This window comes from Corvus moneduloides, chromosome 1 (assembly GCF_009650955.1).
Source record: "Corvus moneduloides isolate bCorMon1 chromosome 1, bCorMon1.pri, whole genome shotgun sequence".
Taxonomy (NCBI): domain Eukaryota; kingdom Metazoa; phylum Chordata; class Aves; order Passeriformes; family Corvidae; genus Corvus; species Corvus moneduloides.
This window is the reverse complement of record NC_045476.1, coordinates 30,215,797-30,234,048: the sequence shown is the minus strand read 5'-3', so window position 1 is coordinate 30,234,048 and position 18,252 is coordinate 30,215,797. Positions and strand designations below refer to the sequence as shown.

Below are 18,252 nucleotides of genomic sequence, written 5' to 3'. Positions count from 1 at the left end.
CCATAGACAGCAGCCTCTTGGGACATGCCCTCTGTGTCAAAACTTTCCAGACCGGTTGTGTTTTTATTATATTAACATCACAGATAAAAGCAAAGCTTTCATCTTTCAGGGATCAGCGCCTGCCCTGAGGTTCAGTTCTGGGTCTTGGTTTTTCTTCTGGTCAGGGATGTTCTCACCCTGAATGTTATACTCTCCTTTTTAGAACATACATTATGTGGTATATACTACCACAGCCTCCGGCAGTACCATGCAAGTGTCCATGCCCACCACTGACTCCTAAACCTGGATAGTGCTAGCTTTGCTACACATTGAAACAAAAGTATGTAATGAATGTATTATATGTGGCATCAGAATCTGTCCTTTAGAGGGCAAATAGACAGAGTTCAATAGAGGTTAAATCGTAATAAATTCCGTCCACTCAAGCATGCATATCCCACTTAAAACTCTGCGGAGCAAGGCGAGCACCTCATTGTCTGTGCTTTAGCCTCTGGCCAGAGTGGCACTGTGATACTATATACAGATAATTATAGCATGTATCTTTTCAGAACACAGTTTCCGTAAGCAAAGAAATTGCAGGAATTATATTATTCATCAGATACAAGCAGACCATTTTCTTTTCTTTTCAAATGTTCTAGTTGGAAAATTATTGTGTGACTTTGCCTGAGTTCAGTAATACTGCTGCAGGGATTTGGTTTGTTTTGTTTGGTTTGGGTTTTATTTGCTCAACATATACTGCTTATGACCCGGGTTCTCATTTGGTAAATACTGGTGTGATGAAGTTCGCCTTGTGGATGGACTTAGATCCCTTATATCTCTTTGCCCAAACAAAAATTTGTGCATGAGGGAGAAAGCTCCACAGTGGTGTTCTGACTGATACTCTGACAGCCACATACTGTTGATTTCTGAGCAGAAGCAGCCCTTTTTCTTCCTCTCTCCAGATCTTAACATCTCATCTACAGCTACTGTTTACTGGATGGAGGATGTGATGAGGGGACCAGTGGTTTTGCATGTAGCTTAAGACATCTTTGGCAGAGAGCCATCAAAGTTCTCTCTACTCACAATACAAGGGGAAAAAGTAGCTCCTGGAGGGCCAAGCTGAAGCCTTTTTGGAGCTTGTTATGTCTGGGTTTCCCTCTGCAGCTTCACAAGCAGGAAGTCTCCTTCTCTTGGCTATTTGCTTCTGCCTCCTTGCTGTCCCCTGAGCTGTTTCCAATGCATGGGGCACCATGGTGAACCAAAACAGCGAGCTTTCCTGAGATAAAAATACCCCCTGTCCAATTATTTATTTATTGTCCTATGTTATTTGTAGCTTGGATCAACTCTTTGGCATGGTTTCCTGAGAGGTCCCATGGGAGAGGTAGAGGGGGAAGTGCAAGCGTAACCATGCCCTCTGACTGCTGCATCAGCCTTGACCTAATAAGCAATGAAAAAGTCTGTGTTTCTCAAGACGGCTGGCTCAAGTTCAGAGCTCCAACCCTTGTCTGATCCCAAGAGAAGCACATTCAAATGAGTGTAGTTTGTCTTAGGGGTTGTTTCAGTGATCTGGGCTGTTCTGTTGTGTTGTCTGACCGATGCCAAGCCACATAGGGTCGATCAAGGGCACAGGTGGCCAGGAGAGAAAACTTCTCCTTCCACCTGTCCTTTGGTTCAGGTGTAGCATAAACATTGCAGCTTTTGCATTGGGCCTGTCTTGAGTATCAGGGCAGGTCTTTGCTGGTAACCTCAGAGATGCAACAAGTGCATCAGGTCATTTGTGGACCCTGAAGACCATAGCAGGATGACTTACATGTTTTTATTTCTGAGAGCAGTCTAAACTGCACCTGCTTCTGCATCGTGTTAGAGTGCTTTCCAAAATCACACTGTTCTAAAGATCAGATATGAGATGCCTGAACTGCTCATCCAAGTTGAGGTTTTGAACAGTCTGAGAATCTGCTAATACTGATTTTAGCTTGGTTGTAGGAAAACATTGCTTAAAATTCAAGATGACCTCTGGGACAACTCCTTGACTTTTCCAGTCAGTTCAAAGCCTCTTCACCCCTGTCCCCAAAAACAACACATTTTCCAGGGCAGACTAGCCATGTGACAGGATTTCTAACTTTCAAAATGTGACCACTCTGAGGAATAAAAACCTACCAGTGACTCTGGGTGATAATTTGTGGTCCTTGTACTTGAAGCAGACAGCAAACAGAGATTTGAAGTATGAACACAATGCAACAGTTAAGATTGAAACTGAAACAGAAACTGGAACCGAAATTCCCACTTAGAATTTCTAATGCATATGTTAAGAAATTCAGAAATTCAAAGTCTATAAAAAGGGTCAAGCAGCTTAGATGATGTACTCACAGCCCGTTACAATGTTCCCATTTACCAGCAGTTGCCACTCTGATTCCAAACACTATAATGTTTATATAATGTATGATGAGAAATAACTGAGGAATGTGAATAAATAGCCTTGCTTTAAACATGGTTCAGAGTATTTAATCTGTTATCACTGTAGCTCCTAATGCTGATGGTTACACTGAGAAGTACCATATGTTCAATGACTAGTTTTGATGATTGGAAAGTGTGTTTTTATCACTGCTATGAAGTTATTTTTCCTACTAAGAAAGCATCAGTTGTTCGGTAAATCTTCAACAGGTGGTGTCTGTTGTTACTAGAACTGAAACATATTTCCAGCTTTGTCAAGAGTCTTTGTTATTTGCTTTGCAGCACCCCAGTTTGTGATTGGTGCTTCTACAAATTATGGCTCTACAGAAGTATCATTTCATGTATTCATTTCTCCAAGTTAAAAGAATACAATTCTTTTGGTTATGGAAAGCTTTGTTCTGTTATGAAAAGCTGTGCAGTCAGGCTGGGGTTGCATTATACAATGAGATAACAGCCTCCTAACAGCTCCCACTGAAGAGCAAAGGTGAGCTGAAGGAGCCCCTGGAAGGGGGTATGAAGTTTTTTACCACATTGTCTTCTATATCATTCTCCTTTGCTCTCTCTTTGCATAACTGAGAGACGTGTTCATCTGAGCTCTGTAGGGATAGCCCAGGGAATGACTGTATGAGTACAGAATTTTTGAGGGTTGTGTGTGGTGTTTTTTCTTCAGAGCAATTTTGCATTTTGCTCATTCATTGCCATCAAATACAATGGTGATAACTTCTTTCAGTTCCTCTAGATTTAATAAAGCAGAGTAATATAATTTCAGGTGGGGACTAATTTCTGCGTTGTGCTGTTATAAATATTTGGAATCTCAGTGGTGCTCTGTGTGACACCTCTTCCTTCCCCACCAGGCAAAAATGGATTTGAGTGCCAAAGATGAATAAACCAGAAAATCTCCTGAATCGGTCATACTCCCAAAGTGTCAGAGTTGCAAGAGATGTGTAAGCTCTGGAGGTTCAGTTAGACCTTAAAACCCGGATTTGTAGCTTAAGGAGTCCTTCAGGAAGCCCCCCTTCCTCCCTCTGAGCTTACAAAGAGACCCAATGTCCCTGAAAGTAATGTAAAATAGGTCCTCAGGGAAATCAGCTTTGGTGGTACCTGGCAGCATACCAGTTTCAGTAGTGTGTCAGTGGAACTGTATCAATGTCCTTTCCTCAGGAACTGAGTTATGTTTGTGATACAGAAAACTTAGCGCTACCTATGTACAAAAGCCTCATATTGAAGTTCTTCTGTAACAGAAAGTGATGGAGGGTTATTCCAGCTCTAAATTCTGGTACTTCTCTATCCCTGGGAAACACTGCATACTTCCTACACTATTGCCATTAGAGTCATGACAGATAATGTTCTTGTTTCTTATGAAGCTGATGCTTGACTTACTGTGGTGCCTTTAAAGATAAGTGAACAACAAGTTTTTGCCCTGTAGTTATTCTTCCTTTCCTTCATGGAGCTTTCTCCTTTCCTGCACAGTTTGTCAAGGGACAAATAACAAGCTGACCCAACTGGGACATGTGGAAGACCATTTCACCAGTCTGCAGAGGATGTACAACAATTGCGAGGTGGTACTCAGCAACCTGGAGATTACATACGTCGAGCACAATCGTGACCTCTCTTTCCTGAAGGTTAGTGTTTGTGGCCAATGGGGCCTTCTCTGCTACAACATATCCTACTCCATTTTTTAAGTGGAAAGGATCACCTACTGATAAAATTCTGTGGTGATCCAAAAACATAGCTAGCTAATGTCAGAGGAGTCACAGCTCACAGTCTAAGCATACCTCTAGGCTGCAGGATGCGCTCAACCCTGCTATACAAATCAGGTACATTCAGAAATAGCTTTTCAAGCACTTGCCAACCTGTGCTGGGTGCCATGCAGATGGGTCTCTTCTTATTTATAATTAGAATTACATCCTGACCCGTTACCTCACTTCCCAGAGAGCAAAAGGCTTTGTGGTGCTGTTGGACAAAACAAAGCACAAAGCGAGTGGCAGATTTTGAAGTGTGGAGTCCTTTTCACTGCCCTCCAAACTGCAATCCCTTTCCCTGCCATGGTGGCAAGTGCCTCTCCAGCCTGAAGTGCTCACACCCTCAGCAGGCAGGCAAGTCCTGTGCAATAACTTCCCGCATGGATTCTTGAAGTGATCATCAAGATAATCCCCTGTGGTTGACACATGGGTTACTCCCATCTCAACATTTGTTTTGTGCACAAGTGCATGAGCAATTACGGCAAGCTGAGGAGAGAATGGACAGAGGACGGATGTTAAAATGCAACTGCAGCATGGGGAGGAGCCATGGCTGACATGGACACCTCCAGGTTCTCCACCAGCAAGTAACGAGCAAGATCAAAAAATCTATGGTTTGAACATATGGGTTACAAATATGATGGTATGGCCATTCTTCTTTCCCAAACATAGCTTGACCATGAATCTCGGGGTTCTGAGGAATGTTACAAGTCTCTTGAAAATTCACTGGTAGTCTTCAAAGAGAAGGGAAATATCCTAAGTAGTACCCTGAAGGTTTTTCACTTGCGGTGATTTTTGTAGGGGATAGAAATGCATATATTTCACAGTGCAAGACAGGAATTAACCCACATGCAGGCAGAGTACTTCACTTGTGGTTTTGTCCTGTAAAGATATATATTATTTAAAAAGGAGAAGGTTGCCTAATCTCCCCCTCTGATGAGCAAGGGAAGGAGCACAGAAGAGAGAATGTAAAAGCCTGAATCAGATGGTGCATCTGTGCTGCCAGTTGTTGAAGGCTAGGCAAGTATTTATGGGAAGCATCACACCTAGTTACCATTTCATGCATGCTTGCCCTTTTCTCCTGCATCCCCTAGTCGGCCCCACTTATTCTTGCTTGGGGACAGAACAGGGGTATGCTGGACCTTTGGAATGACCCCCTGGTAGCTGCTCAAAGGGTGAGTTTATACATGCTTAACCAGCAAAGTTTTTCACATAGTCCCTTTTTCTTCTTAGATTTATTTATTTTTAATGAGATTAAGTGGTCTGTCATTCCTTAAAATTGAAAGATGGTGGATTGGAGGAATGGGAGGAGGAAAGTGGTTATTGAAGAGTACTATGTATTAAGCACCTTGTTTCTTCTGTTGTTCTCTCAGACGATACAGGAGGTTGCAGGCTACGTGCTCATTGCACTTAACATGGTGGATGTCATTCCCCTGGAAAACCTCCAGATCATCCGAGGCAATGTGCTATATGACAACTCTTACGCCCTGGCAGTTTTATCCAACTACCACATGAATAAAACCCAGGGACTCCGACAGCTGCCAATGAAGCGGCTTTCAGGTGAGACACGGGCAAGTGGTGGAGGCACCTCTAAAGCCAGCTTCAACTGCTATCTTACTGGTGTCAAGATCTGATTGGAGATTGCCTCTCAAGGTCATATGCCATCAAACCCTGCTTTAAAAGCAAGGATCTAATTGCTTTCCTGCTAGCCAGTCTCTTCAAAAGACAAAGAAAATTCATCAAGATTCATTTTTGTTCCTGAAACTGGCAAAGAAGTATCCATTTGTTATTTTGTATTATTTGATTTCAGTGCATACGTATCAATATTTTCTGTTAGATCCCTGTGGGAACTGGTGATATGTGTGTTGGTGTCTCTCACAGTCTCTGGCTATGCACACCAGCAGTGCCATCTCTGCTGAGCGCCGTGGGCCCTAGAGGTGGCACCAGGCAGAAGGCTACACGTAGTGGCATCTTTGTGGCATCCAAGAACAACCAACTCTCCAGGACCCATCAGTCTGATCCTGGTGTTAGTTACACCATCAGAAGTGCTGATGCCATGCAGGTTGTTCTTTTCTGTCAGTGTCATGTGTCTGAGGTGGAGAAAGATGTGACTGATTTCTCTTTCTTTAGATCGGAGACATTTTGGGGATGTCTCTGGAGCAAATTAGGGATTTGCTTCACTTACTAATTTTTTTGGCTTCTGTAACAGAAATTCTCAATGGAGGTGTTAAAATCAGCAACAACCCCAAACTGTGCAACATGGACACTGTTCTTTGGAATGACATCATCGACACAAGCAAGAAGCCTCCCACCGTGCTTGAATTTGCAAGCAACCTGTCTTCTTGTGAGTATTAACCTACCGGAAGTGCTATGTGTCCCCTTCCATTGCAGAGAGTAAAATGAACATCCCACCTTTAATCTGCACTGGGTTCCTGGTCCAACAATTTCTAATGAACCAACCACCAACCCCTGTTCCAAGAGAAGTGCTTTCATTTCTGCACCACTGGCCTAAGATAGAATTTTTCATGATGGTTAGGTTCATAACTCATAGCTCAGCAAAGTTCTTGGGAATGTTTCTGTTGGTTTAAGACAGTACCCTGCATATGTGCTCTTCAAAGACAGTTCAGAAAAATGTGCATTCATTTGCTTTCCAGCAATCTTCTGTTTACAATGTAAGGCTCTGGTCTAGAAAACCCATTTGGGTACCTTCATGGAGTTACTTGAAACCTTTTTATAGCTAAGACCAAAGATGAGTGCCATAAAATTCTCCTGTTTTGGGCTGCACAGATTACACTGGCAAAAGTGACAATAAACAGGTAGATAAGTCTGATGCATCAGATCAACAGGGAGATGAGGGGATATTTAAAAGTTTGTATAGCATATGCTTGGAGTGGGCTTAAGCTAATCCTTCAGCCTTATGGGTCCCTCGTAAAATCCCCAGTCATTTCGCAGAAAGGAGGGTTTATTTTCATTTCTGAGCATTTCATTTCTGGCACTATAAATTGGCAGGAAAACATATTTTCTTTATCTTCCTCCAGTTGCATAATTGTCTGAGAGGTAATAGCCAACTTCTGTGTTGACTTATTTTTCTACGGAGCCCTGGCATAATCAAGGAGTTGCAAACTATGCATGTCAGCACAGGAGGTTTGGCTCTGAGCACCACAGAAATGTTAACCTATAACTTTTCAACTTTAAAAAAAAAAAAAGTTCTTTGGTCCCACACCAAATCAATCAACTCTTGGACAAGTATTGTCATTTGTTCTGCTATTTGATGGCTGATGGGGGGAAGGAGAATCACATGTTGTTAGTGGGAAGAAGCCCTCTAGTAGGAAATGCCTTTTAAATGTAGTGAATTCCACATTAATCTGCTAAGACAGCCTTTTATGGCTTTAATAATGATCCCCTACTCTAAAATAAGTTGTTTCTCTGGGACTTTGCTTGTCATTAAGAGAAAGAAGAAGAAGAAAGAAGAGAGTAAGGAGGGAGGGATGGGAAAGAACCCAGCACTGAACCCTCAAGGTCAGGCAAGGTGTCCATCCATCTTGCCTACCTCTCCATCAATTGTCCATCTGCACCATAGTCCTACATCAGGGAGTATTTTTGGCAGAGGTTGGGAGGAGGGTACGAAGCAGACAAGTCAAATTACTTTGTGGTCAGAGTAGCTGGCAGTTGCCTGTGAATCCAGTTGGATTTGTTTCTTTTTAGAACTGCGTTGTTCAGAAACACTGATTTACATGTGGCCTGTAGTGAGCAGCTGGCACATGCCTGACTGCAAGCCAGTGATGACTTGCCATTGCATGAAAACCCCAGCAGAAGGGCCAGCCGGGCAGTAGCTGAGATTCCTGTTCCTGGGAAAAATATGCCTCTTTCGTAAGCTAGACTGGCTGGGTATTGTGCTTGCTTGGTCAAAGGTATGGAGGTGGAAAACTGCACGTAGGAAAGCAGAGGTGAACAAAGGATAAGGAATTAAGCTCTCAAAATTTTTGAGCACTGTTACATTGGTGCTTCCTACCCTGGTTTATCAAGGAGGAAATCTCAAGTCATTGTTTTCTGTTGTTCATGGTATATTGTTGTTTTCTTTGTTTACAGAATATTATACTCTGTCTTGTGTCTTAGGTCCCAAATGTCATCAGAACTGCACAGAAGACTATTGCTGGGGTCCTGGTGAACAAAACTGCCAGAAATGTAAGCCTGCAGATTAGTTAAGAAATAGCTTGTGTGCTCTAACATAGAAACTACATTTCTGTCTACTGAAAAACTAACCATAATTATGCAGGTAGGATGCTTGCCTGATACTAAGAGAGCGGCAGAAACATCCATTTGTAAGTGCTTGAGATTTTGCAAGGGTTTATTTTTCCTAAAGTAAAGGTTGAGGAGGAACACCATGTCAATTTGTTTCACTGCTTCATCATTTAGTTTAAAATGTGGGGAAATACACCGGGTTTTGTTTTGTGAAAAGTTCAGTGGAAAAACTGCTGATCTAGACATAATGCAAATGGAAGCAACATCCTACATTCAGTTTTCCATTGCAAATTATCACCTGAACCTAAGCTTTTTGCCTGCAAATATCAAGCCAAATTTGTATGACTTACAGCTTGAGGAAAGAGGAGCATATACCTTTTCTGTCTTCATTTAGCATAAGCTTCAGTTTTTGTCAGTCGGCTCTGCAGTTTGGCTCTCAGGGTGGACAGTGGCTGTGCGTACAAAGCCTTTCCTGGGTTGGTTCCTGCAGCTGAGGCTGCACAGCTGTCCCAGGACCTTGCGAAACCTCAGGTCTCAGCCCTGCAAGCTTCCAGCATTTACAAACCCTCGCTGGAATCAGGAGGTTGACGAGTGCATAAAACAAAATCTTCTGCAGGCTCTTGCTTGCCTCTCCAGGCATTTGAGAATCTGGCCAATTGAAAATGTATCCCACATTTCCATACATGGGAAAGTTTGGGGGATACATCTCTTTCTCCTGAAAATGAACATGGGATATTCTATATGAAGTAAAAATGTTTGATGTAATATATGTTTCCAGCAGGAAACTCTAGTCAATAGTTATCAAAGTGATGAGGTGCTTTATTCCCCTGCTAATTCTTGCGAAAAAAATTGTATCAAAATGCTCTTCATGTAGAACAATGTGCCTTTTATTCCCCTGTTTCTAGTTGAATGGAGAAGTTGCTATCAGAGAAGCTAATACGTACTGTGGAAATAATCTGTTTCCTTGAAAATATACTGCCTTGCCTACAGGCCTACAATAAAAATAAAATAATACAGTTTGGATACTGAATTGTGTAGTGTAAAAAGGATATATGATTTTAAAAAATCACTGTTACATACCCTGTAGCAGTCTATTTTTTCAAATAATTTTCTGTTAATTAACAACCATGGTTTTCAGACTTAACAGGAATTCCTGATAATATTGTAACTCATTTGATATCAGTTAGCACAGTGCACAGCTGAAATGGTTAGGGTGCTGTAATGAAGCAGAGTAGCCATCAGGTTCTTCTGGCACCTTACGCCAGGCTCTGTGATCAGTAAATATTTTTTTAGAGAACAAACATTTTGGGTCTCTGGTACAAAAACATGCTAGCCATTCATTTCTGGAGTTTTTTTAAATTGTTCTGATTATCCTTTTCTCTGCTTTGATGTTCAAATGGAGAAGATTTCCCAATTCTCAACAAAATGTTGCAGGCAGTTTTTGCTTCCCTGCAAAAAGCTGGACCAGGCCCAGTTCTTCCTTCGGGTTGTTGCACTGGTGCAAACCCTGAGGGAGTTGTTTAATGAAGATAAAATTTGGCCAAGGATTTGAACGTTAAAGAAATGTAATTCAATGTGCATATGAAATCTGCTTGTTGAGTGAGTCTCCCTTCTCTCTGCAAATTTCAGGAATATTTTAGTGCGTTAAAGGGACATTTTACAGCACCACACCAACAATGTACAGTTTCCAGTTATAGTACAGAGTCCTGGAAGTTCTGTCACGTTGTTTTTCCCAATGTTAGCACCAATAATAGTAAATTTTCTCAATGAAATGGAGACAGATTCTACCCTGGTGCCCAGCTATAAGATGCAATGACTCCACAGAGTTTTACTTGGTCTTTGATGAAACAGGGTTGTTCTTTCTAAGCAGGACATATTTCCTAGCTGGGATCAGAGTTCTTAGCACTTCATAAGAGCCAAGATAATTACAGGCTGAACATGACCCCTTCTTACCACCACCCACACTCGCTCTCACCCCTCCCAAACTTTGGCCTTAAATGAGGACAGAATGTCCCATGAGGAAAATCTAGCACAGAACCTGCACCAGACCCTTTCTCCATATTTCTTGATCTCATTGCAGCAAGTACAGCTGATGCTTTTCATTTTTTCTTGTCTCTTCCAGTAACAAAAGTCATCTGTGCTCAGCAGTGCTCTGGCCGGTGCAGGGGAAAGGTGCCCAGCGACTGCTGCCATAACCAGTGTGCTGCAGGGTGCACGGGGCCTCGGGAGAGTGACTGCCTGGTAATGATGCTACACCACCACCATAATGGCTTCAATCCCTGACACGGCGAGCAGGGCTTTCAGCTGCATGTCCTCTAGCCTTCCTCAGCCCCAGAAGGCCTCCTGGGAGATGCTGACCTGGAGGGTGCTCCAGGGCTTCCCTGCATGGGCGTTTGGTAGGAGGGAAGATGACATGAACTTCACAGCACCCTTAGCTGGTCTTTGCTGACTCTGCCCAAGGACCTTCCTAGTGTATTCCAAAACAGTGTTAGTGCCTTTGATTGCCCAGTGAGTTCAATGTTGTTGCAGAGCATCTAAGTGCTTTCTTTAGGCAACATCCCTACATGAGCAGGTCCATGAGCCCACAGCTGCCCCCACAGTGCAGCAGTTTTCCAGGCCAGCACAGCTTTGCCTTGTGCTCCTTAGCACTAGTCAGTAATAATCTTGGTTTACTAAAGCAAGAACTTGTAAGGGGAATAAGATAAGATTCATTTTTTTGCATTTCATTGCACTTCAGGCATGAAATCCAGGTTTGTCTTTCTGCTTTTGACTTGCCGCAAAAAGCACTGCTTTTGGGGAACCCTGGGGCAGTGAAGAGAGAAGAAACAAATGGAGTTTCTTTAGGGAATAAAAGTCCCATTGCTTTTCCACAAGAGTTTCAGGGATTTGGTGCATGCTGTGGTTTTAACTCTTCCTCATGTCTGCACTACACTTCATTATGTATTAAGTGGCATCTGAGTAATCAACATAGAAATCTTCCAACCTGGATTTTATTGTTGTTACCTCTATTCCTGGTTTCTTTCAAAGATGGCTGTGATGCCCTTACTGGCTCACAAAGACAGTTACTCTCTCTCATCTGGAAAGCCAGGAGAGAAGAAAGGGAAAAAGAGAGTCATTATTAATTTAATGCAGATTTAGATTGGAAGAACCAACTTGCCCTTCATAAATGCCTGCTAAATTGTTCATTACCTGCAGCCAAATATAATGGCTTCAGTTTAATATTTAGCCAGAAAAGTCAGTAATTGGCAGGAAAGGACTTGATTTGATTTAGGTTATTAAAAAATGGCCAAGAAAAGTACAGTTTGTCTTGATCTGGTTGCTGCTTGTAGGGAAAATTTTTCTGTCTAAGGCATGCAATTTGCTCCTGTTCCCACGTGAATCCCAGCAGCTGTGCCAAGGTTTCTTGTTAAGAAAAAGAAAAGCTCATGGTGTGTTTTTAAAAAAAATTAAACTCCATTGCCCCACCTGAAGCAACCTTTCACCTTCAAAGCCTGAAAGACCATCCCTGTAGCCACTTGGGGTTTCCATTAGAGCTAAGCAGGAAGCAGATGAGGCCATCGGAGTGTTTTAAAGACCTAATGTAAAGTCACTCTCACATTTTAAGGAGAAGGCAGTTTAATGGGTGCTGTTGTTCAATGACAGGCATGCCGCAAGTTTCGGGATGATGCTACTTGCAAGGATACATGTCCCCCCTTGGTCCTGTATAACCCCACCACTTACCAGATGGATGTGAACCCTGAAGGAAAATACAGCTTTGGAGCCACTTGTGTGAAGGAATGTCCACGTAAGTTCATTTCAGGTTGCAGCCCCAGAGGTGGGGGGTTGGAGAAAAGTGGGAAGAGTCCTGTGTCATCCCTCTGTGTTGTGGCCAGGTGAAAGAGCACTTGTTCTCTTCGGCTTCTGTGGGAACTGAGAACAGGTCACAAAGTGGGCCTCTTTAGTCTGCATCCATCACCTTGCGTGATTTTAATCTTTGCATTTTGACTTCTGAGAATTTTTCTCTTGGTGAAGAGAAGGGCATCTTCTAAAAACCATTAGAACAATGGCTATATGGGATCAATCCTATGGATTACCAAAGCATTATCAACTCTTAACTGGTTCTTAATTAGGACTGTTAAAAGTAATTGGTTTTAACACTCCCTCTCAAGGCTTGTGATCATTGTTTTCTCTACAGATGCTTGCTTTTCCTTTCTTGATGTTCCATTTCTGTATTTTTGTAATCCATCAAGCTTGAATGTTGTGTTATCCTTCTGTGACCACTCCCCTCTCTGTAAAATGGTGATAGTGCTGTATGTCAATCTATCTTCAAATTATGTTTGTGACTACTCGTAGTTAATGCCTGTACTTTCCTGAGTGTGCCAAAAGCTCGAACCCCCTTTTCCTTAAGAGTATTGAAGCGCTTGTCTGGCCCCCAAAGCATCCCTCTTGTATTTCAGTCACCTTTGCATCCTTTTTTTTTTCCAGACAACTATGTGGTGACAGACCACGGCTCCTGCGTTCGCTCATGCAATGCTGATACTTACGAAGTGGAAGAAAACGGTGTTCGGAAGTGTAAAAAGTGTGATGGGCTGTGCAGCAAAGGTATAAAAAGCATAGAATAAACCAGTAAGGCTTTGAGATGATTGAGAGCTTACTAGAAAAAGTGCAGGGAGTTCTGATCTTAGTTCTGATCTTAGTTAAGTGCAAATTCAATATAAATCGGATCCAGTGATATTTTGGAGATATGACAAGTGGTTTGAGCAGGAAACATGGCTGTGGAGCATGCTCTCTAGATGGGGTACACCACAAGTACAGTAGATAAACTGTGTGTTGTGTGCATGTATATCTTGCACGTCAGCCTTCTCCATTTGCCCTTGCTGGTGTCTCATCAATGGGAATGGAAATGGGACAGGGAGAGGAGGGAATATGCCAGAGCCTGTGTGCAGACATGCTCAGACCAGAGCTGCACAGCTGGGCAAGCAGGAAGCAGTTATCCTGTGGCACCTTCTGAAAAGCAAAAATAGGCAAAAGATCTATGAAACTCACCTTAGAGTGGTAGGTTTGACGTTAGGGAATGCTTTCTGAACTCATGGCACTTCCATGTTTCTACCCTTCCACGAGACTGGGCTTCACTTTTGTCCCCCCTAACTTTTATATCTCTCCTTTAACAGTATGCAATGGCATTGGAATAGGTGACCTTAAAGGGATCCTCTCTATAAATGCCACAAATATCGACTCCTTTAAAAACTGTACCAAGATCAACGGGGACGTCAGCATTCTCCCAGTTGCATTTCTAGGGTGAGTTACCTGCTGGCCATTAAGCACTGAAAGAGAAGGGCTAGAGAAAATCCAGGCTAAGCTGTTCTTTTCCCAATTTCTCATTCTGTTTGTTTCAGTGATGCCTTCACGAAGACCCTACCTTTGGACCCCAAGAAGTTGGAGGTCTTCAAAACAGTCAAAGAAATATCAGGTTAGCAGTGAGTTTTAAGCTGAGGTATTTTTTGACTGATACTGCCAAAAACACAAAGCAGGAAGGAAATTTTTTAAGCACATGAAGAGAAGTGCATGCAGAGTGTTTCTTGTCTCTGAGCTACCAAGGGTCACTCCTAACCAAGGTGGTCAGCAGCACCTTGCCAGCATTACGCCCACATAACCCGTACTGGTCTTCCATCCAAGGTGTGTGGTTTGGCCGGAACATCCCTTCTGCTGAACCGTCCGCCCTAGAGAAGAGTAAAAGCAGTGGAGATCCTCAGCCACCCAAGAAGCATGTGGTGATGCAGAGGCGTGCCACTCCGGCTAAAAAAAGCCAAGTGTGTTTCTATTTGTGGGAAACCTTTCAGCAGCTCCTTAGGGAAGCGTGCTCAGTGGCTTGCGTCATCCTTACGGAGACACCCTCTCCAGCCTGAAGAGCTCTTCCTTGGGGTGAACGTGTCTCCATTAGCACAAAGCAGCCAGTGGAGCACTCAGCCACTGTCTTGCACCAAGTATCAATTAAAAGTAATTGTGCTCAGCCCATTATGAAATGAATGTAACATCAGGGCTGGGTCTACAGACATGACTCCAGTTCTCCTTTTCTTTCTCTCTCACCTTTGTGGTTCCCTTCAGGGTAGCAATGACTAATTGCAGAGCTTCATACAGCAGCCTGCAATTTCCAAATTTTCCCCTTCCTCCCGAACACCTCAGCTGAGTGGAGAATTCTGCTTGCCTCAGCAAAACCACTACAAGTAGCTATTCTCCTCTGTTCCTGCTTTTCAGTTTTCCTCTTCCCTGAGGTCAGCTGAAAAATGGGATAGAGTGCTGCCTTTCTCCCACAGGCCCAGAGCCTGCAGCCCCTCAGCCAGGGTATCTACTGGCAAGAGCCGTCATTGCTGGTGACTCTGTGGCAGGATGTGTGGCTCACCGACACACTGTTACGTTCCTAAGCCCTTGTGGTGGGCTGAGAAGTAAACTGTTTATAAAACTAGATTTAGAAATACCTCCTTGCTCCCTAAAATGTCATGGTAGACTTTGAGATCCTTCAGATAAGCACAGGGAAAGCACAAGCGCCTTCTCCTGGTGCAGGATTTGCTACAGGAGAAGGTTCTGCTGTCAGTACTAATGGTGAGTTTATTTCCATTATGATTATTTTTTAATCTTCTTTTCCTCTTTCAGGATTTTTGTTGATTCAAGCCTGGCCTGAGAATGCTACTGATCTCTATGCTTTCGAAAATCTGGAGATTATACGAGGCAGAACAAAGCAACAGTAAGTAAATCGTGTGCCACAGCGACTCTAAGAGAAACGCTGTTTCGAGCTGCTCTTGTCTGAGCACACCAACGTTGCAGGCAGTGTGAGACTCATGTGTCCCAAAACTGATGCATAATGGGGCAAACCCTGCAAGGAGTAGAGCACCATCTCTGTAGTGTAGATAATGTGCCCTGGGAGTAAAGACCCTCACCTCTGTGCCATGTGTGGAGGGCAGCCTTGAGCCTGCTTTCAGGACCCATCCTGGAAGCACGAGCAGGACAGAAAGTGCTCTTTACAATCTGGGGTAAGTTACAATGTGTTCAGAAGCACAGTGGGATTTGAGGTAGCTGAGCAGTCATGGATGGAGGCTGCCAAGCAGTGCAGACAGCAGCAATGTTTCCAGTGCCCTCCTAGGCTTGCCCCAAGAGGAAGAATGACTTGGTGGACAAGCACAAAATAATAGCTGCTTTACCTGAAACCATTGTTCCACATCATTTACTTGTCAGAACGTGTGTGTCCTGCCAGCTTTAGCTTAAAAAACCCTTGCAAAACCAGATTTGAGTATTGCAGTTGTTACATAATAGGCATTTCATGTATGAGGCATTAAGTTTAGAGGGCTGAGCAGAATCTTGCTTGAAGAAAATGCAGTTCACAGCAACACACATTTGACAACTAAAAGAAAAACATGCTGAGTAAACCCCTCTTACTAATTACCTTTCTTGCATGTTTTTTCTATTTGTCCATCTCCATTTTAGTGGCCAGTATTCCCTCGCCGTTGTTAACTTGAAAATACAGTCCTTAGGGCTGCGCTCCCTCAAGGAAATAAGTGATGGAGATGTTGCCATTATGAGGAACAAGAACCTCTGCTATGCTGACACCATGGACTGGCACAGCCTGTTTGCAACTGAGAGCCAGAAAACAAAGATTTTGCAGAATAGAAATAAAAATGAATGTGGTAAGTCAGGGCTGTATTCCTGCTCCCCACCAAAACTCATGCTGAAATGCAAGAATAAGCTTTCCATAATTCAAGCAAGGCTTTTTTCTCCCTGTTCCTCTGGCTGCAAAATTCATCAGTGATACTGCTTTAATGAAGGTGGTAAGGGAAGAGTGGGATTTTCTTTTCTTCCCTCCAAAATGTGGACTTCGTGATGTCCAACAGATTAGGAGCTTCTTCACTACTATGAGCATAGCAAAGCCACGTCAGTTGAAGGACACAAAAGCTAACTCCTAACATTGGCCTTTTTTGACAAGGTCAAAACTGTTGTTCAGCCATACTGCTATTGACTGCACTGGTCCCTGGGCCAAAATCTAATTATTTCTTTTTGCAGAATATGAATTTGTTGTATTTTAGAAATTTATCATAGAAATACAGAATAGTTTGGGTGAGAAGTGACCTTTAAAGGTCATGTAAGCTAACCTCCCTGCTCTGGGCAGTGATGTCTTTCACTAGACCAGGTTGCTCAGGGCCTCATCCAATCTGACCTTGAACTTTCAGGGATTAAGCATCCACCAATTCCCTATGTAACTCCTGCCAGTGTCTCACCACCCATTGTAACTTCATTATACCCATAAATCTACTTTTTCAGTTTAAAAGCATTTCCCCTTGTCCTGTCACTACAGACCTTAAAAAGTTGTTATAAGTGCCTTTTAAGTACAAAAAAATGCCAATAAGGTTTCTCCAGAGCTGTCTCTTCCCCAGGGTGGAAAACCCCAGCTCTCTCAGCCTGATTTAACTTTATTATACATCAATTAAGTTGTCACAGAGGAGCTCATTCTTATTTTGAATGGCCAGAAGTCAGATTTCAGATTTCAGGCTTTGGGATTTAAAAAAGCATGATTACTCTTCTCCCACACTATCAGAACCATTCACATCTGTTTTGGAACAGGTTGGGGAAACTGGTTGGTCAGATGGAGTGAGGATGGAGAGTCTGACCTCTCTCTTGCCTTGACATTCATGTCTTTTCTTGTCTCTCTCTCAGCTGCTGCCAAGCATGTTTGCGACCCCCTGTGCTCAGACGTAGGCTGCTGGGGCCCAGGGCCCTTCCACTGCTTCTCCTGCAGGTTTTTTGATCGCCAGAAGGAATGTGTGAAACAGTGCAACATCCTGCAAGGGTAAGGTGTCTCAGGTGCTTTAGGTTTTGGTGATGGTATGGGGGTTTTGGTTTTTAAAATGTGTTGTAGCTAGAAAGAGAGCAAGAAACTGGGTCTCTGGTTAAGTGGGATTTCCCCAGCTTTGCAGAGATGTTGTGTGAACACAGTACCTAGCTGAGGTACCTCTCCTTCCCCATTCAGAATTGCTTAGGAGTTTGCTCCTGACACGGTGACTGCTAAGAAAACATCCCCTTAAGCCCACAAGCAGACTATCTGGAGGCCCAAGCAGGCTAAGCCTTGGGATTCCTTCCCATAAGGAAGAAAGGAGTTTAAAGCCCAAGCTGTGACTGTCATGTCATGGGTGAGAGCCAGAGACATTTAAGAGTCTCTGGGAGCTCAGTCATACCCAGAGCCAGGGCTTTGCTGCTTGGTAGTCTTCCTTACTGCAAAGGGATTCTTATATTTGCTCAGATGAGCCTTGCAGTTCGCAAAATTGCAGTCAAGGCAGAAGGAACTTTCATCCAAAAATCGCTGAGAGCAGCAATTTCAAGCAAAATTACTGCTTCAGCCTCACTCAGGACATGGGAAAAATACTGCTGCCTTGTGTGTCAATTCAACAGGTGATGTAGGTGGAAAAGGCATATCTAGCAGCAAAATTACAGGGATTTTTCAGTAAATCTTTCAAAGTTTGACTTTTAAAGCTCCTGAGTTTTAAGCAAGTACTTGTCAGGGTGCTAATGCCTCTGATGTTTGTATTTCTCTAGTGGCTTGCCATTTAACAGCTGTCTTTTTTTTAAAGTGAATTCCCTCTAGCAGCTATTATAACCTGAAGGGCAGATCGGGGCATTTTTTTGTGTCAAATGATGGGAAGATTTAGTTTAATTAATAACACCATTACTTGAAGTGGAACAGCTTTATTGCTATTGAAACCATCTGTTCCCAACTTTCATATTTTAATGATTCATTGTGTGTTGTAGAGAGGACATGAATTTAATTATCAGTGCCTTGCTGTTTAACTTTCCTAATTATTATTTGTAGCCTTGGAATCAC

At 43.0% G+C, this 18,252-nt stretch overlaps 1 protein-coding gene across 2 annotated transcripts in view; it reads left to right on the top strand.

Annotated features, from left to right (window-relative positions):
* The first annotated feature begins 3,871 nt into the window (after positions 1-3,871).
* The window catches only part of EGFR (epidermal growth factor receptor), a 49,012-nt gene continuing 34,631 nt past the window's right edge, over positions 3,872-18,252 (top strand). For both annotated transcript variants that reach the window (XM_032104044.1, XM_032104036.1), the window contains exons 1-12: positions 3,872-4,049; positions 5,540-5,726; positions 6,376-6,510; positions 8,283-8,351; positions 10,531-10,649; positions 12,051-12,192; positions 12,873-12,989; positions 13,559-13,685; positions 13,784-13,857; positions 15,039-15,129; positions 15,867-16,066; positions 17,091-17,223. In XM_032104044.1, the coding sequence (XP_031959935.1) occupies positions 3,969-4,049; positions 5,540-5,726; positions 6,376-6,510; positions 8,283-8,351; positions 10,531-10,649; positions 12,051-12,192; positions 12,873-12,989; positions 13,559-13,685; positions 13,784-13,857; positions 15,039-15,129; positions 15,867-16,066; positions 17,091-17,223 (1,475 nt within the window). In that variant the 5' untranslated portion in view covers positions 3,872-3,968. The remainder of the gene's footprint in view (positions 4,050-5,539; positions 5,727-6,375; positions 6,511-8,282; positions 8,352-10,530; positions 10,650-12,050; positions 12,193-12,872; positions 12,990-13,558; positions 13,686-13,783; positions 13,858-15,038; positions 15,130-15,866; positions 16,067-17,090; positions 17,224-18,252) is intronic.